The sequence below is a fragment of the Pogona vitticeps genome, chromosome 2, assembly GCF_051106095.1.
Source record: "Pogona vitticeps strain Pit_001003342236 chromosome 2, PviZW2.1, whole genome shotgun sequence".
Taxonomy (NCBI): Eukaryota; Metazoa; Chordata; class Lepidosauria; order Squamata; family Agamidae; genus Pogona; species Pogona vitticeps.
Window position 1 is genome coordinate 139,485,737 of NC_135784.1, and position 26,807 is coordinate 139,512,543.

Genomic DNA, 26,807 nt, shown 5'->3' on the forward strand with positions numbered 1-26,807 from the left:
CTATTTCTACCGGAAGTTGAGTGTCTAAGGGGCAGGAAGTGAGCCCACTCTTTTCTCCTCAATCGCTGCTCTGGGAGGCCGGAAGCGGAAGTAGCACCGGTAAGGCCGGTTGGTACCCGGAAGTTAGCCGGGTGATGGCGGCTGGTCGGAGTTTGAGCCGCTCGGAACGGAAGGCGGCGGCTCGTGCCGAGTTCCTCCTGCAGGAAGAACAGCGAGAGCGACGCAGGCAGGTACGTTGGGGTTCCGGTTGCCTTAGGAGGTGGACGGTCTCGGGTAACTCTGCGGCCAGGTCTCCGCCTTCGCCGGCCGGACCACGTCTCTTTCCCCATCCCCCTTTCTTTCCCTTCTGCTTCAGGTGTCGCGCATCCTGCACAAGCCGGCGGCGGAGCGGAGCTCTGAGGAGGCTGCGCTTCTCTCTGGATGCCAAGAAATCGTGCGGGATCTGGAGCGGCTTCACAAGAAACGCGAGAGACTGAGGCGCCGGTTAGAGGAGGTCAGTATCCTTCCAGCTCCGCTTGGGAAAAGTTAGTCGTTGTCCTTGTTTGGTCACTTTTGTGTCGTCTACCGCAAGAAAAATTATATTTCTAGCGATGTGCAAAAAAGGGAAATGTGGTGATCGCAAATTTCCTTGAAACGCAGGACATTGCCTAAGAACAGGCTTCCAAATAAATGCTTCAGCGTTTGAACCTGTCTGTTTCCTTACTCTTAACCTATTAGGTTTAATTTTCCTTGTTGATCAATAACACTGCAGGGGATGGATAAAATGGATAGAGGAAAGCTCTTTTCCCTCTTATACAATACCAGAACCAGGGGACATCTGCTCAGATTGAGTGTTTGGAAAGTGGGAACAGACAAAAGAAAATATTTCTTTATCCAGTGTGCTGTTTGTCTGTGAATCTCCTTGCCACAGGAGGTGGTGATGGCATCTGGCCTAGATGCCTTTAAAGGGGGATTGGACAGATTCCTGGAGGAAAAGTCCACTGCAGGTTTACAAGCCATGATGGGGAGGTATCATCTCCAGGCTTAAAAGGGAGGGACCTCCAAATGCCAGATGCAGGGAAAGGGGTATCAGGAGACAGGTCTCTAGTTGTCTCATGTGCTCCCAGAGGCCTCTGGTGGGGCCTCTGTGAGATACAGGAAGCTGGACTAGGTGGGCCCTTGGCCTGATGTGGCAGGGCTCTTCTTATGTTCCCCACTCCTATTAACAAGTCATATTGCAAGTATATATTTATTATTATTTTTTGGTGCCACAACATGCTTTCCATTAGAAAGCTGGTCGAGTGGAAGAAACAAGAAAATAAATTGAACAGATGTATACGAATTTTCATTACATCAGAAAGCAATCAGAATGATATAGGACTGAACTGAAATGTCATGCTTTGGAAACATTTTCAGTCCTTCGTTTGTATGTTTGTTAGGTTTGTGATGAACCTGAAGAATTGAGAAGAAAAGTGAGCAAGCTCTCAGCAGTTGTGCGGGGAGCTAAGCATCTTATCATATATACAGGAGCCGGCATCAGTACAGTAAGACTATGTTGATGATTCTTCTAACACATCTGTGATAAAATAGGACACTGATTTTTAGGTCTTTAAGCATCATGCAACAGCATTATTGTTGAAAATTGTGATGACTCTCATTACCTGGTGAGAATGCGTTAAACACCAATTTTAGATTCCATATAGAATTCTTGATAATTGATCACATGGGTGGTGTGATACCATAAATTGTGTCAGCTTTCATTTCACTTTGCATTGAATATTGAAGTTGATAGCACAGTGATTTTGGTATGTTTCAGCAGAGCTGGAGGTTTGATTGTGTGCCTCTGTGCCTCCTTAATGGACTGGATTCAATGATCCATAGAGTTATTTCTGGCTCTGCAATTCTGAGAATATCTTAACTGCCGTATCGTAATTACTTGCATATACTTTGCCATCTTGGACTTATAATATATGTTTTTTGTTTTATTGTTTTTAAATTTGTAAACCACCCAGAGTAGACCCTGGGCAAATAAATAAATAAATAAATAAATAAATAAATAAATAAATAAATAAATAAATAAATAAATAAATAAATAAATAAATAAATAAATAAATAAATAAATAAATAAATAAATAAATAAAAAGATGCTGATTAATATTATTATTATTTTGATGCCCTTGAAAGAAATTAAGATATTGCTGTGAATGATGTTTTGCTAGAACTGATCCTGATGATCATCAGTAGGTGGCATTCTAAAGTAGTGCAATGGACCCAGTGTTGACTATGCTGCCCTGTTTCACAGAGCTTGACAGAAACAAGTAACATCCTATAAGTTCACCTCCATCCAAACTGTAACATCAGAGTCAGGCTCCTGCATACTCCTCACCTCTCCCCTAGAGGCAGGGGACACTGGAAAATTGTAAAGCACTTAATTGCCTCTTGCTGTCTCTGTGTTTTAGAAAAAAATGGAGTTGTTTATCAGACTTGCCCTGAAAAGATAAGGATAGAGGAAGCAAGCTATGCGGCTGGCCAGGCTTCTTCTGAAACACTGTAGAGTGAAACTGTTCTGCCAGTTCGGAGGTGGAAGAACAGGGTATATTAATCGTACCTTTGCTTTGTGAGCAGGACAAGACATACCCAAAAAATCAGAGTTCAAAGAAAAAATTGGAAACATACTTCCTCCTCCTCCTCATAGAGGAAAACAATGAGAGTATTTCTCAGAAGGGATTAAGCATGGCTTCATTGAGCTGATGGAAACACACTTGTGCTATAAATGGGCATGGATTTTTGAGGCTGGTAGTAGGCTTGGTACAGTGTAGGGTCAGTTGAACCGGGGACTGTGAGATGGGTAGAGCTTATAATGAGTGATACGTAGAGTTCTGTTACCAATTTGCGGGAGGCTCTGTATCCTTGAGGTACTATCTTGTAAAGCCCTCTTCTTTGGTTTTCCTGGTAATATAGGCAGCTTCAATTCCTGACTACAGAGGCCCAAATGGGGTGTGGACAATGCTGCAGAAAGGAAGGAATATCAGGTAATTTACACACTGACAGTTCATATTCTTTCCTCGTGCCTTGGGAATTTATTGGCATATTTTTTTCAATGTTGGAGACTATATTGGGGGAATAATTGTGAATGTTATTTGCCTCCATGTACCAGGGCTACAGATTTGAGTGAAGCAGAACCAACACTTACGCACATGTCCATTGCAAGTTTGCACAAGCACAAACTGGTAAGTCCCAAAAGTGGCCAGAGAAGATAGCAATGTTTGGCAGTGGGACAAATGTGTCTGGAAGATTTATGGTGATGCAGAAACTGAGAATGCAGCACCCATTTCCTTCCTCCATCTCACTATTCTTATGCTATATTGGTGGACAGAGAAGAACGGGAATATGGGACTTAGAATAATTAAAAAAACCCCCATAAATATTGGTCGTTGCAGGCTACATTGATAAGTCTGAAAATAACCTCCCAGTTAGGTATTCAGCCCCAGCAAAGAAAAGAATTGTAGGTTAAAGTGGTAGCCCATAAATAGTTACCACTTGCCCTGGAAAGTGTCCAGGAATCCATAAAGGAGAATAAGTTTATGGCATGTAGGCCACTGGCACAGTATCTTCTTTCTAGGTTTCTGTAAAAGACTGCAGTATGCACAGGGTGTGTTGACCAAACTATGAATGAAAACCTGTTGCTTAGCATAGTAGAGATTTGGCGAATAAACTCACCATTGATTCAAATTGGCTACTCTACATGCGATTTATTATGCATAGTTGACTCTACAAATCCTCATGGATAAAGTGGGCCTGTTCTACTACAATTTACTACACTGATCAGCAATATTTTAGCCAGTATAACTGAAACACATTGCATATGGGAAAGATAAGGATGCATAAGATGTTTTGAACTACAGCTGTAGTCTCCCTTACTGTTAGCTTTGTTGGCTTAGGGTTCTGGGAATTATGAGTTAAGAGGGCCCAGCATTCCCTATCTTGGTATGTACATTGCAAATGACTAGTCTCATTTTGATACACAGCTGTGTTTGCATTAGTTTGTATTGGTTTAGTTTCCAAATTCTGGATATGTTGTCAATCTATAGTTTCTGCTCAACATGTTGATGTTCTGTCATTTTTTTATACAAGACCATGTAGTCATCAGCTGCGCTGCATTCACAGTTGGTCCCTGAAATAGGGTTGAGGCTGGGAATACAAGATGTTTCTGCCCTTCCTTTATCCAGCCACCACAGTTTGCCACGTTCTTTAAGCTCCTGCCAATTAAATATCTAATACTTCAGAGTGCCATTACTCTGCATCGTGCCATTGTCCTGTTTTGGCAGAAGCAGAATAATAAGAAAAAGAGGTTGAGTTTGGCTGCCTGAAACTTTGCCTATTTGAACGTTGTTTTTAACTCTTCAGGATACTGTCTCCATCCTCTCGTCTGCTTTTTTCTCTTCTAGGTTCAGCACGTGGTGTCGCAAAATTGTGATGGACTCCACTTGCGCAGCGGGCTGCCTCGGGAAGCCCTATCTGAGCTTCATGGAAACATGTATATAGAGGTGAGTACCTTCAGTGAATGGGGATTAATGCCTTACTGGGCTGTAAGAATTCTAACAGATTCTTATGACAGCATGAATTTTATATACAAAATACTGGAAAAAGGAGGCGACACCAACAATCCAGGAGTTAATAGAAGAAGTAGCCTGCATAATTAAATTGTAAACCGCCCAGAGAGTGCTTGAAGCGCTATGGGGCGGTATATAAGCAGCACGCTTTGCTTTTTTTTTTTTTAAGTTTAGAAGCAGCAGAGATGGATAGTTAACTGACGTAATAAAGGACAAAGAAATTGTTGAGGCTACGAAAAAAATGGGAACCTTTGTATAACTTGATGAGAGACGAGAACATGAATGGTTTAAGATTACAAGAAGACATGAGATACCATTGTAGATCTTAAAGGCTTAGACAAAATTGCCAAGATTAGTGTGGAGCAAACTTAGTAAGAAAGCATATAGGGTAAAAGTAATAATGATATATATTGTTCTCTACCATGTTCTGTATTTTTTTAATTACCCGGTACCTTGTTTCAAATCCCCTTGCTTATGATCTTCCCTGACCCAATGGAAAAATAATAATAATAATAATAATAACAATAACAATAATAATAACAATAACAATAACAATAACAATAACAATAACAATAACAATAACAATAATAATTCTAACAGATTCTTTCCTTCCATCCAAAACTAGGTTTGCACATCTTGTACACCCAATCGTGAATATGTGCGAGTTTTTGATGTGACAGAGCGCACTGCCCTGCATAGGCACCATACTGGCAGAATGTGTCACAAATGTGGAGCACAACTAAGAGATACAATTGTACACTTTGGAGAAAAGGGCATGTTGCAGCAGCCCTTGAATTGGGAGGCGGCAATAGAATCCGCAAGCAAAGCAGACGTGATACTTTGCTTGGGGTCAAGTTTGAAGGTAAGCATTTGGGAGCTATATTATTACATGGTGTTCTGTAGTGCATCTGTTGGCAATGTGTCTAAAAAGATCTTAGCCAAGCTCTGAAGACAGCAACAGTCTGCTGTAATGATCACCTCTCCCTAAAGAGAGTATGATATTTGGACAGGGAGTCACTTTGGGATCAAAACTACTACCTTTATGCCTGAGGTAGATCCTTTAGGCCTCAGAAGTGCATAGTACAAGCCCCATGGACTATCCTTAAAAGGCAACTTTGCTTACTTTACAAGTAACCAAGTACTGACTTTGTGCTTCCTTAGATAGCACAACAGCCTTGTAAGGTTGTTGTTGTTGTTTAGTCGTTAAGTCGTGTCCAACTCTTTGTGACCCCATAGACCAAAGCACGCCAGGCCCTCCTGTCTTCCACTGCCTCCCGGAGTTGGGTCAAATTCATGTTGGTCACTTTGATGACACTGTCCAACCATCTCATCCTCTGTCGCCCCTTCTCCTCTTGCCTTGACACTTTCCCAACATCAGGGTCTTCAGGATCTGTCCTTCCAGTGAGCACTCAGGCTTGATTTCCTTCAGAATGGATAGGTTCGTTCTCCTTGCAGTCCAGGGGACTCTCAAGAGTCTCCTCCAGCACCATAATTCAAAAGCATCAATTCTTTGGCGGTCAGCCTTCTTTATGGTCCAGATCTCATTTCCATACATCGCTACTGGAAAAACCATAGCTTTGACCATGTGGTCCTTTTTCGGCAAGGTGATGTCTCTGCTTTTTAAGATGCTGTCTAGATTTGTCATCACTTTCTTCCCAAGAAGCAGGTGTTTTTTAATTTTGTGGCTGCTGTCCCCATCTGCAGTGATCATGGAACCCAAGAAAGATAAATCAGTCACTGCCTCCATATCTTCCCCTTCTATTTGCCAGGAGGTGATGGGACCAGTGGCCATGATTTTAGTTTTTTTGGGTTTTTTTTGTTTTTTTTTATGTTGAGCTTTCAGACCATTTTTTTTTGCGGTCTCCTATTCACCCTCATTAAGAGGTTCTTTAATTCCTCCTCACTTTCTGCCATCAGAGTGGTATCATTTGCATATCTGAGGTTGTTGATATTTCTTCCGGCAGTCTTAATTATCAAGAGACCAGTCCCCTGCATAAGAATTATATTTGTTTTTATTAAGAAAATAAAAGACTTCCATTAGTATACAGTTGTAGCATTAATGCATAAGATTTTAACATACCATCCAGTACAATGGTTAAATAAAGCTGCTATTTCTAAATAAAATAAAACAACTAAATTTCTACTAAGTAATCATTTGGGCTTCTAAGCTGGGCTATTCACTCCTCCTCCTCTTTTCAAAAGGCAAACCTTTTTCTCTCACATCCTGCAAACATTCCTCAACATGCCACGAATCAAAAAATTCACATACACAATCATTTTTCTACATGTCTAGCACGACCTTCTTTCTGACACTTTCAAGCTGTCAACAATTAGGATCATGAGGGCGTAACATCACTCTCCACCCCTAATTCACATGAGATCCACAGGTGTCTTATCTCACTTCTAATTAAGCTGTATTCTTGTTTGGTCTTCCTTCTAGGCCCCTCTGGCCTTGCCTTCTTATCTCTGTACCAGGCGAAGCAAACTTTCTGCAAAACATTCTCATACATTCCATTGCTTTTAACTTCATCTTACACAGAACCTACCAGACTCTATCTTTATATGACTACAAGTCCCAGTTCCCTTCGATTTCATTACATCTGCCAGTCAAAATGACAGTTTTTGAGGTCTAGAAACATAATTGTTTGGTTGCAAAAATAGCTGATGTGCTGATATGCATACAGTGGTGCCTCACTAGATGATGATAATCCATTCCACTGAAATCACTGTTTAGCGAAATCATTGTCTAGCGAAAAGCAAATCGTCATCTGGTGAAAATCGGTTTGCGAAGCAGGAACCAAACATTGTCCAGCAAAATTCCCCATAGGAATCACTGTTTTGCGAATCGCTATAGTGATCGCAAAAAGTCAATGTCTAGTGAAAAAACTGTCATGAGGGGTAACTGTCTACCGAGGCACCACTGTATTATTATTTTCTTTGGTTCAAACTCTGGATTTTTTTTTCTTAGCATTGTAACAATAGATCCCTGTTTTCAATAGTGTTATTATACAGTGGTGCCTCGCATAACGTTTTTAATTGGTTCCAAAAAAAAAACCTTATGCGAAAAAAACTTTATGCGAAACACCATTTCCCATAGGAATGCATTGGAAACTGGTTAATCCGTTCCAATAGGCACGGATTGGCGTCCTTAAGCGAAAAAACCCATAGGAAACATTGTTAAACGATACAATGTTTCCTCCATTGGAATGTATTGAAGCCGACTCAATACATTTCAATGGCTTTGCGAAGCCAATTTTTGCAAATTTAAGTGTGTCATAAAAGGGTCAAAAATGGTTTTAAATGCTTGGATTAGCTTCTGCACCCTCTAAAACGGATGCAAAAGTTAATTTGGCTTTGATCCGACTTTTCGTTAATTTATGGTGAATTTTCCCCCCCCCCAACTTTTGACAGCTGTCAAAATCTGACAGCTCCATTGTTTCCTATGGGGGAGAAAAAAATTCACAAAAAATTAACGAAAAGTCAGATCAACGCCAAATTAAGTATGCACACATTTTAGAAGGTGCACTAACAATTCCAAGCATTTAAAACCGTTTTTCAACATGTTAAGACACTTTTGTAATTGAAAAAATGAACATTGTTAAGTGAAGCAGGGGACCTAAAACAAAAAACGTTAAGCGAAGCATGGTCCCAAAATCGCTATGTGAAAATCGCCCATAGGGAAAAACGTTATACGAAGCACAATCTGACTCTGAAAAAATAAACGTTAAGCGAAAAAAATGTTAAACGAAGCAAACGTTATGCGAGGCACCACTGTATATCAGTAGAGCTATCAACATGTTTCACTGGAAGGTGAGTAAAAACAGTGGGGGTGAAATGATTTGGTCAAGGATCAGAATACAAATGTTATGCTGGATCAGACTGATGCCCTCCTGTGCAGCAGTCCCAGGAACAAACAAGTGCTAATCGGGCTTCAACAGAAACTGGCCAGTGTTCCACCAGAGGGTTCTGGCCATTCTGACTCTTCTGTTTCTTCCCCCTGTATTGTGTGGCTTGCAAGAAACAGTTCCTGTTACCTTGGAAAGTGTTTCTGTTTTTCTCTCCTTAATGGTGAAATATTTTCTTGGAATGATATTGAAGATAGTTGGACTTGCCTTCAAATCAACTTGCAGGGGCGTGCTCTGCATAGCTTTTATATAGCTGAAGAGATATATAGTTTAGGTTGCTAATTTTAAGACCATCTACTTCTTTTTCAAGAATCCTCTACCTGAAAATAATATTTTACCCCTTTTGGTTTGTATCTACTCCAGTGTGTTGGCAGCATGATCTCCACTCCTGCTCAAAACAGCACACTGATGATGTTTACTGACTTCTGGTTATTTGCATTTTGAAGGCATCTTTCCACAGATATTTAAACCTCCAATGGTCTTCGTAACCACAGAATCCTGAAACACTGGGCCTTAGCCCTACTCTCTTCTTCCTCCCACCTTCCCTAAGCATTGGGGGCTGTCTTGATTGATGACCAAGGATGTTCCTTCTTTCTAATATTCTGAAAGCATGATGCTGTTTCAGATTCTTAACCTGGCAGAACTTTTCATTACCATGTCCTTTTCCTAACAGGTTTTGAAAAAGTATCCACACTTGTGGTGCATGAGCAAGCCGCCCAGACGTCGACCTAAACTCTACATTGTAAATCTCCAGGTAAGTTTATGTCCTGTCATTTACAGGCAGAGCAGTTTACTCTAGCACATTGCTCAGGGGCATGTGATGATTTCAATTACTTTTATGTTGTTTAATGGGGAGGGAGTGGCCACAGGTCTATGTTGGAACAATGTATGCCGTAGGTCACAGACAGGGCTGGAAGGACATTCTGCTTAAGAGATTTCTTGCAAATTGGGGTAGACAGTGTTGGGGTACAGGGACCAATGGTCTAGTCAGCTGGGTTTTTTTAAATTTTTGTGGTACTTCAGTGATATTGACCACCAGTGCAGGGTAGTTAATGCTGTAGAGAAATTGACTGAAAAGCAGAACTACGTAACCCAGTATGATCTGTTTTGAGTGTATTAGAGTCCATTCAATGTATTATGCACCATCACTGCCTAAACATAATTTTGTGATAAATCACATCATTGGTTTCTTAGAACTACACTACTCACCCCACCACAAATAAGAACATAGGAAGAGCCTCAGTCGATCAAATCCACAGACTTGTTTAGTGCAGCATTCGGTTCACATAGCAGCCAACCCGATCCCTGGGAGCACTCAAGCAGGACATTAATACAGTAGAACCCACCTGCTTATGTTCATTAGCAGCTAGTATATAGGATCATTTTGCTGCTAATAATGGAGGAAATATATAATTGTCATGACTCATAGTCGCTGATGACACTATCCTCCATGAACAGGCTGGCCCCAAAAGCTGAACACCTTTCTCTCCCAGTAAGCTTTCTCTTAATGACTGGCTGCCTGTGTGGGGTTTTTAAACGGATGCTTGTGCCTTACTGTTTTGAATGCAGTTTTGGTGTTGCTTTGGTTTATCCTCTTTAAGTGTGTTTTTTATCCTTGTTAGTATTTGTATACTTACTGTTTTCTGATTTAAAGGTTGTCTTTTAATGATGTAAGCCACCTTGGGTCCTTTTTAAGGAGATAAGTGGGGCAAAAATATTTTAAATAAGTAAAAAAATAAACTGGATGGCAATACTACCCCCCCTGGAGAAACATTCTTAAGAGTGAAAAATTCACCAGTGGAACATAATGTTGGGGGGGGGGTGACACAGAGCTGACACACAGCCGTGCCTTTCCTGTTGTATTTGCAGTGGACACCAAAGGATGATCTAGCAGCCTTGAAACTGCATGGGAAATGTGATGATGTGATGAAGCTGTTGATGGATGAGCTAGGACTTCCCATCTCTCCCTATGACAGGTCAGCAGAAATTGTGCTAGGCTCCGGCACTGCATCCTACACTAATACTACTTTGGACTACTTTTGATGTATGTGGACATTTCATTCTCTCTCTTGTTGGGTTACTTGCCTTTTCTTACAAAGTGTCAAACAGGTTTTGTAACTGGAGGTTATAATCAAGACAGCTTGGAATCTTTCATCACAATGTGATGGTGTAATTTATTTTCTTGAGTACCTCAGAATTGGAATGAGATCATGACATCTGCGTGGGCGTTTATTACAGTTGTAAGGAAGAGGATGCAGTGTAAGTGCTGCTTTGCAGTGGCACCCTTTGTACATTGTGATCGTTAACACCAGTTTTTACTTGAGGCTCAAGGCATTATATACATAATTCTCCCATAGTGCTCTAAATTAACATGATATATTTCCATATTGCTCTGCAGAACAAAGGACCCCATCTTCTCTTTGGCTGTTCCTCTGCGACCTGGAGAAGAAGGCAGCCATACCCGCAAACCTGTGACTCCGCCAGCAGGTCTTCATGAAGTCCAACTGGGAGAACAACAGCAGGGGCCTACAAGTCCTCTATCTGGTGGTTGGTTTGGCAGAGGCTGTGCAAAAGGCACAAAAAGGAAAAAACCGTCTTGATTATAGACATATTATTTTTCTAACCTTGGGGACCAATTGTAGTTGCTAAAATCAAGACACTGGATTTCACCAGGATTGCTGGACTAACTGGAAAAAATACTGCTGCTATTTTCATATTTTTTGCTATAACTAGTTTATGAACACATAGAAACCAAAGCTGAACTTGGTTTCTGCTGTCTGATTGGAGGTTGGCGTTTGATACTCAGGGCTGCCAATTATTAAATATTATTAAAAATTATAAAATAATAAATGGCTAGGTTCTTTTGAAATATTTGTGTGTTCTCAGATTGCATTCCTTCCACTTCTCATATTCAGCAATGCTGCTGTCTCCTATTTGACTGTAACTGGCATCTCAATCAGTTAGCTTTGCAAGTTACACAAACCTTATTTCTGAATTCATGCAGTATCTTCGAATGGATTTGTTTTCTACAATAGCTCATAAATGGAGATTTTGTTACCTTGCTGAACCGCTTAGGATTTGTTTGTATACTAGGACGGACATCTCACAACGAAAGCTCATACTCTGAGCTTTCAGCAAGACATTTTTTTCTGTACACCAATTAAAAATTGTGTACAATAATTGTAAAGGCAGTAGTATAGAGGCACATTCAGCAGTGTAGGGTCCGTCCACACTCCTGGAAACCATGTACAATTTACAACCTTCTTAGGCTATTAAAACTGTCGTTCCTATCTTCAAAAGCATGGAATGCAGCCTCAGTAGATAAATATTTGAGCATGAGGAGGAAGAGAAAGTGATGTGATGGAAAAACACAAGATGGTCCCAACAAAGGTCATTATGTCTTGTTATTGGTTCACAGGCAGATCTAAATGGTGATTATTTATTTATTTATTTGTTCGATTTATATCCTGCCCGTCTGGTATATTCTACCACTCTGATTATTATATAATCAAAAGGTCATAGAGGAGAAATACATAGGAATACAAACTAACATATGGTGGGGGGAAAAGTCTTTGCCTCTGCTAAATCCAGGGACAGGCGTAAACATATTGCAGGATGAAATTAGAGGTGCAGAACTGACCTGTGTCTCATAGTCATTGCAAGTCTGCACTGATAAGGTGTTTAAGACATATGAGATAGGAAGCCCATGTTTTTAATTAAGCCAAGAGAAGGCAGAGTTGGTCTTCCTCTCTGTCCATCTTTGTTCAACTGCTCCCTTATAGAATCTGCCTCTGATGTTTTTCAGCTTCAGGATGGCAAGTCTTAAGCCAGAGACTGTGCACCCAGTGTTCGTTCTCAGTGTTGCTGTTGCCAATGTCAACTTTGTGTCTCAGTACTTTTTTTTCTGGAGAACATGGCCAAACAGCCCGAAAAACCTACAACAACCAAAAGCAGGATAAATTATTTTGAATAAATAAGATCAGAGAATGGCCGTTAATGACAGCACCTATTGGAGAAGCAACTTGTGGGCAAATAGCAGTAATGGTATACAAAGACCTAGGAGGAATAATCCTCGCTAAGTCTTTAATGTGCCATGCGATTCCTCTGGTTTTTTTTCCCTCTGCAACAGATTAGCAGGCCTGGATGCCTGAGAATCCCTACAAACTGTTGTTATGTGGCCTCAAGTCATCTTTGACTTATGGTGACCCTATGAGTGAGTGATCTCCAAAAGGTCCTGTCCTGAACAGTCCTGCTCAGCTCTTGCAAAGCTGAGGCTGTGGCTTCCTTTATGGAGTCTGATATTTAGTCTTCGTTTCCTGCAGCCTTCAACTTCTCCCAGCATTATCTTTTTTCAGTGAATCTTGCCTTCTTGTGATTATATGCCCTAAGTATGATGGCCCAAGTTGCATTATTTTCGCTTCCAGAGAAAATTCAGGCTTGATTTGATCATCTTTTTGGTGATCCAGAGTAGTCACAAAGCTCTCTTTCTTGTTTCAGTTAAAACATACTTTCCCCTGTCAGCTTTTTTCACTATCTCAACTTTCACACCCATGCCTAATAACCAAGAATACAATAATCTTGGCCTTGATCTCCAGTGATACATGGTTACTGTTTTTTTTTCCCCTCTTAAGGATTATGCATGCTGGGTAAAGCCATGTAAAGGGGAGCTTCAAAATAACTTGCACTGTGGCAGAGTAACTTCAGTGCAAGGATGCCCCTGGATTGCCTTGGCCAGACATTACCCCGTCCTGCCAAAGGAGGCCTGTATCTCTCTCTCTCCAGAGAGAGCATTCACGGGAACCCCAAAGGATAGGAGTGAACTCTCTTTGGGAGACGTGCCCACACGGGGACCCGCGCCTGCCTTTTTCCAGCGTTTAAAAACTCCCAGCTCCCTAGATCCGAGGCTGCTTCTTCGGAGAAGGGCAGGGAGAGGCTGAAGGAACAGGCGCAACTTCTTGCTTTCCCCGGTGCCTCTTCTTCTTCTTCTTCTTCTTCTTCTTCTTCTTCTTCTTCTTCTTCTTCTTCTTCTTCTTCTTCTTCTTCTTCTTATTATTATTATTATTATTATTATTATTTAAAGGAAAGCTTCCTCCCTCCCGCTCGCTCAGGCTTGAACTGCCCGGCCCAAGGGGGGCGGGTGTGTGTGTGTGTGTCCGTGCCTGGCTTAGCCGGCCGCAGTGCCTCGGCTTCTCTCTCCCAAGCCGGACACGGGCACCGCCAGCCGCTCTCGGTCTTTTTACCCTCCCTCCCTCCTTCCCACACCGTCTCGCTCTCTTTCTCGTGCACGGCACCCTCCCCAATCCGCCTCCATAAATTCTTCACCGTCTCCGCGAACAAGCGTCCTGGCAGCGCCACAGAGACCACGCGCACTGGCCGGCGGCCGCACCAGGAGGAATACGGCGCAGGCAGAGAAGAGACTCACTCGGTCCTCCCTTTCGTAGACTGAAGAGGGTGGAGCTTGAGCAAAGCACCGGAGGAGCGGATAGGCAGTCATGCTGTCACGTGATAGTGACGTCGGCGGTGGCTCCTCGCGGATTACGTAGGGAGGGGGGGGAGGTCCCGGCTACTGACAGCGCCGGTGACAGGGCAGCAGTTGAGCGTCCGCCACTCACTCGCTCGCCCGCCCGCCCGCCATGCTGCGAAACGGGGCCGTTGGGGCTGCCTCTCCGAGCAAGAACGGCGACGCCGCCCGCCGGCCAGTGCGCGTCTGGTGCGATGGATGGTGAGTCGCTGAGACCGGGGGGGGGGGGGGACGGTTAGTCAGACCGTAGCTTCTGGCTGGGAGGCTTCCCGGATATTTCTATGGCAACCGCTGCCTCGGCGTCCGCTCGCCATGCCGGGGAGCCGGGAAGCGCTGGGAAGCGCGAGCGAGCGCGCGCGTGCCCCTCGTCCCCATAGCAACGCCACTCCCGCAGGGGCGGCCTCTTCCTTTTCCCGCTCGGGCTGCTCCTGCCGGTGCTCCGGCCCTCGGCGGCGCTCGGGTCACCCCGTGGAGGCGTTGGGGCGGAGAGCGCCCCCCCTCGCCCGGGCGCTTTGCGACCCTGCCGCGGTCAAGGTCGAGGTCGAGGACGGGGCGGGTGCTTCAGGAGGGCCACGGCCTCTCCGCCGCAGGCCTAGAGAAGGAGCGGGAGCAGGTATGCGCCAGGGAGAGACCCAGGTTGCAGTCCCTTGCACTGCCCGGGGGAACAAAATCGGTAGGACTCCTCGAGAGTCTTCTTCCCGGTAAACACGGACTTATCTCGTGGCGCTGCAAGCCGGCGCCTGCCTTTCAAGGGAAATGTTGCTCTTAAGGGGGGGGGCAGGCGTGGCTTGCCCCCTCTGGCCGCTCTGCTTGGCCGTCTCTTCTTGGCATCGCTCCACAGGAGTAGATGCTTAGGATATCATCCGATATCTGGTTCTTCATCGCCGCCTGCACCGTTGCTGTGTGGGTGGACGAGATCAGGTGAGCGGTTTTGCCTCAGCTGAGCTTTCGGGGTGGGGGTGGGTGGGCTGATTCAGCAGCTGAGCCAATCGTGGCTCTTGGCTGGGGTCCCAGTGGTAGGTGGGCAGCTAGGGGATAATCTGTTCCCGTGAGTATCTCCTTTCCTTTGGATGGGATTGACTCTGAAGCAGCCAAGTGTTATGGGGTCATAAACCAATTATCCCTTCTGAAAGGGGACTGGGTGTTCTCTTCTGAGCACTGTCCCGGAAAGAACTTTGGAATTTACACACGGCTATAAACATCAGTATCCCCCGCTGAGATATGCTTTTGGCTTGTTCTGTGTTCCAGATTCCCCTCCTTTAGATGTGTGTGTTTAGCCACAAAATGATGTTTGCTGATAGTTATCTATGAATATCTCCTCTAGCCAGATTGTCGCTTGATTTGAGTTTAAGATTCTCACGAGTTATGTTTAATAGATCTAAATGATATTTGCCTAGGCTGGGCTGTGATTGTAAATGTTATGAAGTCATACTGCTCAGACGTATCAGGACTTCACAGAAATTGCCCACCTTCCTGACCACCTCCTTTTTTCACGACACAACCTAAAAATGAATTGTATGAAGTTTTATATTCAGTCTCTCTCGGATTATTAATGATTCCATGGTTACTGTGCATGAAGATCATAAAGTAATTTGCACAGTGTTCATTTTGTGCTTTTCCCATTTCTTTCCTGTTCTTCTCCTGACTGACCTTTAGATCTTATACCAACAGGTAGGATCTATCTTTAATTGAGGTGAGACACATAAAAGTAAGCTCTATCACATGGGTTCTTTTTAGGTTTAAGCAATAATAGTAGCTGAAAAGAGCCATCCATGTGTATGTTTCTTTAGTACTTATCCTATATAGTCTGCTCGTTTTCCAAACTGGTCAGGTTACTGTGCTGAAGGTTATTCCATTTTTCATCCCTCATGGCTGTGTCAAGTAAGAGCATGTCGACACAGTGGTGTTGTCCTTGGTCATTCTGGTAGTTCTTTTTCTGCAGATATGAATGGGTCATCCTGATATTTATGTCCTCATGTGTATGTTTTTTTATTGGATGTATTGGGGTGCACTGGGTTGTCCAAGTACCATTATCTAGAACTGGTCCCTGATATTTTACTCCTAATACAGATGGCCTTTTCTTTTTTGCTTATCTTCTCCATCTCTTCCCCATATATTTCATTTTTTCCTATCTCCCCTCCTTGTTTTACTCATTCTTGGGGCGTGGAAGAGTGAGGATTGAGGAGCAGAAAATTTTTCATAAGTGTGAGGGTTCGGTGTTGGGGGGGTCAGTCACTCCTAATAAAGTGCGAGATGGTTTTAACGTTTCAACCTTGTCTGTATTTATTAACACTTCAACATTAACTAGAACTTCTTTAGGAACGGGTTCTAAAGTCTCTTGCGGTCTAAACCCTGACTGTAAGGGTGTCCAAACGTTGCCAACGAAAGGGTTACTGTCCTCAAAAGTCCACGGTCCTGGCATAACCTTCTCTAGGACCGTCTCCTCACCACCTTCCTCCTCTGGTTCGATTAGGGGAAGGGTCTCCTCATCCCCACTCCAGCCCCAGAATGGGGATCTCTCCTTTGGACTGACCAAACACGGTCCGGGTAGACCCCCATCTTTTGTAACTCTGCGAGATGCCATGCCTTCTTCCTTTCGAGCTCTCTCGCCACCGCCTCTCTCTTGTCCCTCAGATGACATCTCCACTCTTTCGCTTCCGTCTCTCCCCAATAGGATGGACGGGGTCATTGTCCTTTTTGTCTCCTTCTCTCCGCCTCTTCATGAGGTACCTTCACCTGTTCCCACTCTCCGATCCAGGGGTCCTGGACCCAAATCATTTCCCAGCACACCCCCCCCGGGATCTTGCCTCCCTTCGCTTTTATATCCCCTGCTCCCGCTTCTATCTCCCCTCCCCCCTTCCCGCCAAAATTCTCCCGGACTTGCCCGTTACATTTAACTCATCACCTCCACCAAATCACTAGTATCAACCCCTTGGTGTCTCTGTCTTTCCCTTTCTCTTATTTCTTCCAACTCTCCAGTGTCCACCTGTTTGTCCTCTTTCCTAGGCAGAGAAGGTGGGGGAGAAGTCTGGGTCGCACTAGAACATGATAGGAGCGACGGCACTCCCACATAAGCCTCTTGGCCCTGGCCTGGGGTTTTACAATAAGGAAACATCTTCCAATGGCATACAGATATAATGCACAGGTTAACATGGGACTTAATGCTGAATAAAATTGCAGTAAGAATAAGCCTATTGAATCAGTAGGAATTTGGTGAATCGATTTTGTAAGTTCCATTGGATCAAATGGGCCTTATCTAATTGGAATTTACTAAAGCATAATAAGTTACATAATAAGTAGGCTTATTCACATTGATGGAAATTATGGAGAAGTTGACTTAGGAGCCTACATTAGTGTGACTTACCATGCTAAGAGACAGATTCCAGCTGTTGTGAGGAAAATGGCTAAGCAGAGTCGCAAGCAGTCAACTGTGGAGTACCACGCCAAAACAAAAGTAGACATAGGTTTGAGCATAAGGATATTGTAAATTATCGTGATTAGGAATTATAAAGCAACTTGCTAGTACTACAGTAAATACAGTCAGTACAGTGATGTATCTTGTGAAGTTCAAGCATGAAGCCAAGATGAATTGGACAAAGGTATTATAGTTCCAGTATGCATTGGAGTGAAGCCTGTGAAGGTCCCACCACCTACAAAGATGCAGTTGGTGGGGACACAGGAGGCAGCCTTCTCTGTTGATGTTTTTAGACTTTGGAACTCCCTCCCACGGGAGGCAAGGCTGGCCCCATCTTTGCTGTCTTGCAAGCAGACATGAAGATCTTTCTCTTCAGGCAAAGTTTTCCTTTAATTACTAACTGACCGAGTAGAGTTTTAAATCAATGATTGTGCATTACTGCTTTGAATGTGTGTTTGGTGTTGCTTTGTTTACCAACTTTTAGTGTGGAATTTGCTTGGTCTTTTTTAGCATTTGTATGCTTACTGCTTTTAGATTTAAATGTTGTCTTTTAATTATGTAAGTTGCCTTGGGTCCTTTTTATTGAGAAAGATGGGGTAAAAACCCCCAATTATGATTAAAATTTTCAAAGTACTATTTGACTAACGGGAATCATAGACAACCGTGTGCTAGATTGGTACTATGACACTGAAGGAATGGTAATTCACTCTATAAAAAGTGAAAAGCATGCTGCTTGTCACATATGCTGTTTTTTTCAGATCTTTTACATAATAGCAAAAGAGAAGGCAAGTTCTTAAAGAAATGGGAGTGCCTGACCACTTTATCTGTCTCCTGAGAAACCTATATGTGGGACAGGAAGCAACAGTTAGAACTGGTCATGGAACAACTGAGTGGTTCAAAATTGGGAAAGGAGTACGGCAAGGCTGTATATTGTCCCCCAGCTTATTTAACTTATATGCAGAATACATCATGCGGAAGGCTGGACTGGAAGAAACCCAAGCTGGAATTAAGATTGCCGGAAGAAATATCAACAACCTCCGATATGCAGATGATACCACTCTGATGGCAGAAAGTGAGGAGGAATTAAAGAACCTTGTAATGAGAGTGAAAGAGGAGAGTGCAAAAAACGGTCTGAAACTCAACATCAAAAAAACTAAGATCATGGCCACTGGTCCCATCACCTCCTGGGAAATAGAAGGGGAAGATATGGAGGCAGTGTCAAATTTTATCTTCCTGGGCTCCATGATTACTTCAGATGGAGACAGCAGCCCTGAAATTAAAAGGCGCCTTCTTCTTGGGAGGAAAGCGATGACAAATCTTGACAGCATCTTGAAAAGCAGAGACATCACCTTGCCAACAAAAGTCCGAATAGTCAAAGCTATGGTCTTTCCTGTCGTGATGTATGGAAGTGAGAGCTGGACCATAAAGAAAGCAGACCGCCGAAGAATTGATGCCTTTGAATTGTGGTGCTGGAGGAGGCTCTTGAGAATCCCCTGGACTGCAAGGAGAACAAACCTATCAGTTCTAAAGGAAATCAACCCTGAATGCTCACTTGAAGGACAGATCCTGAAGCTGAGGCTCCAGTACTTTGGCCATCTCATGAGAAGAAAAGAGTCCTTGGAAAAAACCTTGATGTTAGGAAGGTGTGATGGCAAGAGGAGAAGGGGACGACCAAGGATGAGATGGCTGGACAGTGTCTGCGAAGCAACCAACATGAACCTGACACAACTCCGGGAGGCAGTAGAAGACAGGAGGGCCTGGCGTGCTCTGGTCCATGGGGTCACGAAGAGTCGGACACGACTAAACGACTAAACACACACACAAAAGAGAAGGGAGTGGAAAGCATGGGGAAAGAATGTGCATCTATTCCAGTTCTACATACTGAAGTCTAATTGCAGTACAGTATGTGAACTAATGACAAGTGCTGAAGGCTTGATAGACAAAGTGGATTTTGAGGAAAGATGAAGAAAAGAATTTTGTTATTCTGGAAGACAGTTTCAAGCATAAAGAGCCACAGAGGAGAAGGGGTAGAGAAAGTCACTCACACTTCGTAGAGCTGGAGATATGAAGATCATAGTCAACATAGTGGAAAAAGAAATGTGGAGACAGGACTATGGAGGGTTTTGAAGAATCCTTGTGCTGAATTTGGAACAGAATAGGAAATTACTGTAGTTTAAATGGGGGAGTTATGGTTAAAGCAACAAGAGCAGCAAATAACTTTTTAGCCTTTGAGAATACCGTACATTGAAACTTTTTAGATGCATTCTAGAGAGAAGGGTTAATATTGTAACAGTAGAAGACCAGAAAGGTGATGTGTAGAACATTGTAGCCAAGTATTATTAGCATATAAACCCAGGGACAGTTAAAGCAAGAGAAAATAGCAGAGGCCTCAGAACGTACCTCTCACATGTCCTGAGGGAGAGAAGGAAAGCAAAGAAGGCGTTTTTGCCTATAGAGTGATGAGGAAACCATGGACCGATCTTGGGGGTGCATAGGTGGAAAAAGGTTGTTCATTGAACAGATCAGAGTACCAGAATAAAACAAAATAAAGTAACATAAAAATTCAAGTAGCATTGTGATCCATGTGTAGAAACAACATGTTGGTTTGGGTAGCCCAGACATTAAGAATGTGTAGTTCCTGTGCTCATATACTACTAACATATGCAGTTTTATTCAGTTCCTCACTCCCACTCTTTTGGCCTAGTTTGTTCATAGCAACAATTTGATTAATGCTATTTAAGAAGTGGGACAACAATTGGTTGTGCAAATAGTGGGTGGAGGGCCGTATTCCTCATGGCTTGGTGTGAAACAGCAACAGAGCCAGTTTTCATTACCAGTCCTAGATGCTTTGATAGCAGTAGATGTTATCTTCTCTTTTGCATTCCAAGACTTGAGTTGAAGGCACAGAGTGTAAAACTGAGGGAAGCAACCTCAGCTGGGTTGAGGATCATTTTTCAGGTTTGCTGGCAGCCTTAATCTGCATATTGATTTAATACAGTATTATATAGTTCATTTTCTTAGAAATGCAGAGCTGGGAGAGATAATCACATCTAGCCCATGTCAAGGAGGCATGGTGAACTCCCAACATCTGCCCCCACAGCCAAATACCTAAACCACTGAGGTACCGTTTAAAGACTACTACTGAAAAATGTTTTTTTTTAAAAAAATAGAAGCACTCGTGCATCCTCTAGTTGCTCATTAAAAAAATAATAATTTGAGGCTTTGTGGTGCCCCAGGAGTGCTGGAGGGTCAAAACATGGCATAAATTGCCCCTACACCTCTTAGGGATCACAGTAGGATTTCTTGATTCCCCCCCCCCCCCAAAAAAAATAAAAATAGGATTGTGGGCATCCAGAGGAACTGGCAGACTACAAAATAGACCTGGGGTCTGTGTGCAGTTTTTGGGTCACATTTTGTTCACTTCTGCAATAAAGGAGTCTGCTCTTACAGGAGCCAAGCTCAAGAATAATTTCAGGGATAAAGAAAAGCTTTAAAGGGAAAGGGAAAGGTTTCCCTTGACAATTTTTGTCCAGTTGTGTCCGACTCTAGGGGGCAGCGCTCATCCCGCTCTTCAAGCCATAGAGCCAGCGTTTGTCCAAGACAATCTTTCCGTGGTCACATGGCCAGTGTGACTTAGACACGGAACACTGTTTACCTTCCCACTGAGATGGTACCTATTTATCTACTCGCATTTGCATGCTTTCGAACTGCTAGGTTGGCGGGAGCTGGGACAAGTGACGGGCGCTCATTCCGTCGCGTGGATTCGATCTTACGACTGCTTGGTCTTCTGACCCTGCAGCACAGGCTTCTGCGATTTAGCCCACAGGGCCACCACGTCCCTTTTTAAAGAAAAGCTTTAAGTACTAGGAATTCTTTTGCAGTGTTGTATCACATTGAAACCCAGCTTCTTGCCTTTTGTCTCATCCCTTAGTGTGTTCTGACTTACACATGCTGCTTGTATCACCTCTTTTCCTACCATAGCACCAGTATGAATTACAAAAGAAGGGGCAAATGGTATCTGGAGCACTTCCAGCTGTCATCATGGTAAATGGGTGTGCAGTCCTGTGGCTCCAGGAAGAATTATCTTAGGAATGCAGGCTGCAAGGTTTCTTTTAAAATGTAACCTGATAAATAAGTGCTCCCATTAACAACTCTGATTTGTGTCCCATGCACTCAAAGTCGGTTTACACCAGATGAGTTAATGATCTCCTCAAACTGTGTTCTTCCTTTTTTTTGTTAATTTATAACCCACATTGACATAACCTACACTTTCCTTATACCTGTGGCTTTTAGACATAGATTTCTTTCTCTGTCTGAAAAAAAATTCTAAGAAAACTTCCTTGTTTTAATTCTAGCACTGTGTTGTATCATCTTGTTATAATTTCTTTGAGAGATACATTTTTAATGTAGAATAATTTTTCCGAAAGAGAGGCCCTGCCAGTCTGCACAGTAGAAAGCCCAAAAACATTTTTGGGGCTTAGTTTGTGTACAGTTGCAGGCATAGGTCCTCATATATATGAAACTCAAGGTCTCCTTCAGTGCATTTATTTAAAATATGTGAGTCCTAGTAGCCCCTGAAACCTCTGTAAGGTTGCCTCCCTTTATTTCAAAGTCCACACAAACAGCAGGTGGGGAAAAAACATAACAGGGTTTATCAGAACTTGGAAAGAATGGCATAATGAAATATCACGAAAAACAACAACAAATTCAGTCCCTGTTTTTAGTTCAGTGCCTTTCTCACAACTTGGTCCTGTTTGGTAGCCCAATTCACAAGTGCAGCAACAAAAAGTGCAGAGATCTACAAGAGAAGCAACAATTATTGCAATGCGACTCCATTCCTTGTTGGTAGTATAATTTAATGCAGGCACACCCATATACAGTACTTCATTGCCAGTCTTCTGTGTAGAAGTGGGAGATTTCTATAGGTGCTGGAGTAATTAGTATCATTTTAGTTATCCTCTGAGTAAGCAGTTTTTCATGTTTTCAAAACATTTGGAGACTTTCCACCAGGGGGATTTGATTTAAATCATGATTTAAATCACTAGTCAGTAACATTCAATTTAAATTGTGATTTTTAAATGTAAAGACTCATTCTTGCTGGTAGTTGTAACCTTTAATATTTCATATTTAGAATAATAACTTGTCAGATTAGTAAAACAACTATCTCAGAACTGATTTTAGTTTAATAGGTTAATTGCTAATATTTGGAGAACTACTTAAATTGCTTTATTTAACTAAAATAGTAACATGATACGGCATACTGATGCTTATTTGCTTAAATATCAATGTTTGTTAATTGAAGTAGCTAAACAAAATATGTTTTTAAAAAGCAAACTATGTTCAAAAAAGTCTTCAAACCTAACATTTAGCGTACAGTAGGAACCTCCCTGCACCAACTGCCAATGCTGAGGAGACTGAAATTGACCAATGTTATGAAGATTTACAACACCTTCTAGAACTGATACCAAAGAAAGATGTTCTTCTCATTCTAGGGGATTGGAATGCTAAAGTAGGGAGTCAAGAGATAAAAGGAACAACAGGGAAGTTTGGCCTTGGAGTTCAAAATGAAGCAGGGCAAAGGCTAATAGAGTTTTGTCCAGAGAACAAGCTGGTCATCGCAAACACTCTTTTCCAACAACACAAGAGGCGACTCTATACATGGAAATCACCAGATGGGTAATACCGAAATCAGATTGATTATATTCTCTGCAGCCAAAGATGGAGAAGCTCAATATGGTCAGCAAAAACAAGATCTGGAGCTGATTGTGGCTCTGATCATCAGCTTCTCGTAGCAAAATTCAAGCTTAGACTGAAGAGAGTAGGAAAAACCACTGGGCTAGTGAGGTATAATCTAAACCAAATCCCTTATGAATACACAGTGGAAGTGAAGAACAGATTTAAGGAACCAGATTTGGTGGACAGAGTGCCTGAAGAACTTTGGATAGAGGCTCGGAACATTGTACAGGAGGCAGCAACAAAAACCATCCCAAAGAAAAGGAAATGGAAAAAAGCAAAGTGGCTGTCCAACAATGCTTTACAAATAGCAGAGAAGAGAAGGGAAACAAAATGCAAGGGAGATAGGGAAAGTTACAGAAAATTGAATGCCGACTTCCAAGGAATAGCAAGGAGAGACAAGAGGATCTTCTTACATGAACAATGCAAAGAAATAGAGGAAAGTAATAGAAAAGGAAAAACCAGAGATCTGTTCAAGAAAATTGGAGATATTAGAGGAACATTTTGTGCAAAAATGGACATGATAAAGGACAAAAATGGGAGGGACCTAACAGAAGCAGAAGACATCAAGAAGAGGTGGCAAGAATACACAGAAGAATTATACCAGAAAGATTTGGCTATCCTGGATAACCCAGATAATGTGGTTGCTGACCTTGAGCCAGACATCCTGGAGAGTGAAATCAAGTGGGCCTTAGAAAGCTTGGCTAACAACAAGGTCAGTAGAGGTGATGGCATTCCAGTCAAGCTATTTAAAATCTTGAAAGATGATGCTGTTAAGGTGCTACATTCAATATGCCAGCAAGTTTGGAAAACTCAACAGTGGCCAGAGGATTGGAAAAGATCAATCTAGATCCCAATCCCAAAGAAAGGCAGTGCCAAAGAATGCTCCAACTACCGTACAATTGCACTCATTTCACATGCTAGCAAGGTTATGCTCAAAATCCTCCAAGGTAAGCTTCAGCAGTATGTGGACCGAGAACTCCCAGAAGTACAAGCTGGATTCTGAAGAGGCAGAGGAACTTGAGACCAAATTGCTAACATGCGCTGGATTATGGAGAAAGCCAGAGAGTTCCAGAAAAATATCTACTTCTGCTTCATTGACTTTGACTGTGTGGACCACAGCAAACTACGGCAAGTCCTTAAAGAAATGGGAGTGCCTCACCACCTTATCTAAATCCTGCGAAATCTATACGTGGGACAGGAAGCAACAGTTAGAACTGGATATGGAACAACTGATTGGTTCAAAATTGGGAAAGGAGTACGACAAGGCTGTATATTGTCCCCCAGCTTATTCAACTTATATGCAGAATACATCATGCAAAAGGCTGGACTGGAGGAATCCCAAGCCGGAATTAAGATTGCCGGAAGAAATATCAACAACCTCAGACATGCAGATGATACCACTCTGACGGCAGAAAGTGAGGAGGAATTAAGGAACCTTGTAATGAGGGTGAAAGAGGAGAGTGCAAAAAAATGGTCTGAAGCTCAACAACAACAATAAAAAAAACTAAGATCCTGGCCACTGGTCTCATTACCTCCTGGGAAATAGAAGGAGAAGATATGGAGGCAGTGACAGATTTTACTTTCTTGGGCTCCGTGATCACTGCAGATGGAGACAGCAGCCATGAAATTAAGGAGGAAAGCGATGACAAATCTTGACAGCATCTTAAAAAGCAGAGACATCACCTTGCCAACAAAAGTCCGCATAGTCAAAGCTATGGCTTTCCCTGTCGTGATGTATGGAAGTGAGAGCTGGACCATAAAGAAAGCAGACCGCCGAAGAATTGATGCCTTTGAATTGTGGTGCTGGAGGAGGATTTTGAGAGTCCCCTGGACTGCAAGGACAACAAACATATCAATTCTAAAGGAAATCAACTCTGACTGCTCACTGGAAGGACAGCTCCTGATGCTGAGGCTCCAATACTTAAGAGAAGACTCCTTGGAAAAGACCTTGATGTTAGGAAAGTGTGAGGGCAAGAGGAGAAGGGGAGGAGGAGATGGTTGGACAGTGTCATCGAAGCAACCAACATGAATTTGACACAACTCTGGGAGGCAGTGGAAGACAGGAGGGCCTGGCGTGCTCTGGTCCATGGGATCACGAAGAGTCAGACATGATTAAACAACGACGAGGAACCTCCCTATCCACGGGATCAGAATCTGCTGAGACACCTACCCGCTGCCTGAAAATACTACCATATTTTTCTTTTTATAACATGCCCCTGTTTATAAGTTGCTCCCCCCCCCGACTTTTCTAACCCCCAAATTAAGAAACTTAGCTTGGAATATTCTGCCTCTGGGCTCAGAATGCCCGAAAATTAGGAGTCGTTGTTGAATCTGAGCCCACAGGTTCCACCTGCAATGAGGTGTGTTCCAATTGGTTTGTTCAGCACCCACTGACGTCAGTTCCATAAGGCTTGTGATTGGAGGAAGCTAAGCCTCGTGACTTAAGGAAGCCAGTTTACAGAGGCAATGTACAGCTTACTTCCGTGTATAAGATGTACCTCAATGTTTAGTGTAATGATTTTGGGAAAAAACAGTGTTTATATATAGAAAAATATGGTAAATAACCTCCCCCCAAAATAGTATTTATATGTATTCCCAAGGTTTATTTACCAGAACTGGCCACTAAAGGGATCCAAAGACCATGCAATTTATAGTATTCACTACATCTGCGTTTTTCAGCATCTGCAGGGATGCTTGGAGCCAGTCCCCCATAGCTACTGTGGTCTTACTGTAATGTGTTCATTGTTTGTACACAGATTTGCAATGGTGTTAAGGTCTTTTCCTGAGCTTTGTTCATTTTATACCATTTTTAGTATGAAAAAGTGCATGTTATCTCAGCTTGGGTAACTTGGATTAATGTAATTACTGTAGTTTACCATCTCTACACAAGAATTGGAGGTTGTTCATGATTTCATGTACATTGGCTCAACGATCTCTGACACTCTCTTTCTAGATGTCGAGCTGGATAAATGCATTGGCAAAGCAGCTACCATGTTCTCTAGACTCACAAAGAGAGTATGGCTCAATAAGAAGCTGACGGCATACACTAGAATCTAGGTCTATAGAGCTTGTGTCCTGAGCACACTCCTGTACTGCAGTGAGTCCTGGGCCCTTTGTGCACAGCAGGAGAGGAAGCTGAACATGTTCCATATGCGTTCTCTCTGACGCATTTTTGATATCACCTGGCAGGACAAAATTCCATATAGTGTAGTCCTGGAATGAGCTGGAATTGTTAACATGTATACATTACTGAAACAGCGACATCTACATTGGCTTGGGCATGTTGTGACAATGGCTGATGGTCAGATTCCAGAAGATCTCCTGTGCAGAGAATTACTGCAGGGAAAGTGCCCCAGAGGGAGACCACAGCTGCAATACAAGGATATCTGTAAGCGGGATCTGAAAGCCTTAGGAATGGACCTCAACAAATAGGAAACCTTGACATCTGAGTGTTCAGCCTGGAGGCAGGCAATGCATCATGGCCTCTCCCATTTTGAAGAGACCCTTATCCAGCAGGCCAAGGCAAAGAGGCAGTCCTGAAACCAGCAAAATCAGGGAGCTGGTCAGAGGACAGATTGTATTTGTCTTCAATGTGGAAGGGATTCTCACTCTTGAATTGGCCTTCTCAGCCACACTAG

At 42.8% G+C, this 26,807-nt stretch overlaps 2 protein-coding genes across 5 annotated transcripts in view; both read left to right on the plus strand.

Moving 5' to 3' along the window:
- The first annotated feature begins 27 nt into the window (after positions 1 to 27).
- Positions 28 to 11,366, plus strand: SIRT7 (sirtuin 7). Of its 2 annotated transcripts, none has more exons than XM_020814339.3 (10): positions 28 to 230; positions 356 to 493; positions 1,419 to 1,523; positions 2,941 to 3,011; positions 3,137 to 3,209; positions 4,428 to 4,526; positions 5,218 to 5,454; positions 9,171 to 9,251; positions 10,367 to 10,541; positions 10,896 to 11,366. In XM_020814339.3, the coding sequence occupies exons 1-9, from the start codon at positions 135 to 137 to the stop codon at positions 10,538 to 10,540; spliced, it is 1,074 nt and encodes a 357-aa protein (XP_020669998.2). In that variant the 5' UTR covers positions 28 to 134; the 3' UTR covers position 10,541; positions 10,896 to 11,366. The 2 variants fall into 2 exon arrangements, with proteins under 2 accessions (XP_020669998.2, XP_020669987.2); XM_020814328.3 differs by having other exon boundaries at positions 35 to 230; positions 10,367 to 10,473.
- Positions 11,367 to 14,054: 2,688 nt separating this feature from the next.
- PCYT2 (phosphate cytidylyltransferase 2, ethanolamine) overlaps positions 14,055 to 26,807 on the plus strand; it is a 32,977-nt gene continuing 20,224 nt past the window's right edge. Inside the window, exon 1 of one of the 3 annotated variants that reach the window (XM_072990659.2) lies at positions 14,055 to 14,219. In XM_072990659.2, the coding sequence (XP_072846760.1) occupies positions 14,131 to 14,219 (89 nt within the window). In that variant the 5' untranslated portion in view covers positions 14,055 to 14,130. Of the gene's footprint in view, positions 14,220 to 14,508; positions 14,632 to 14,813; positions 14,940 to 26,807 lie in introns of those variants that run through there. The other 2 variants (XM_020814316.3, XM_078384253.1) reach the window with 2 other exon arrangements.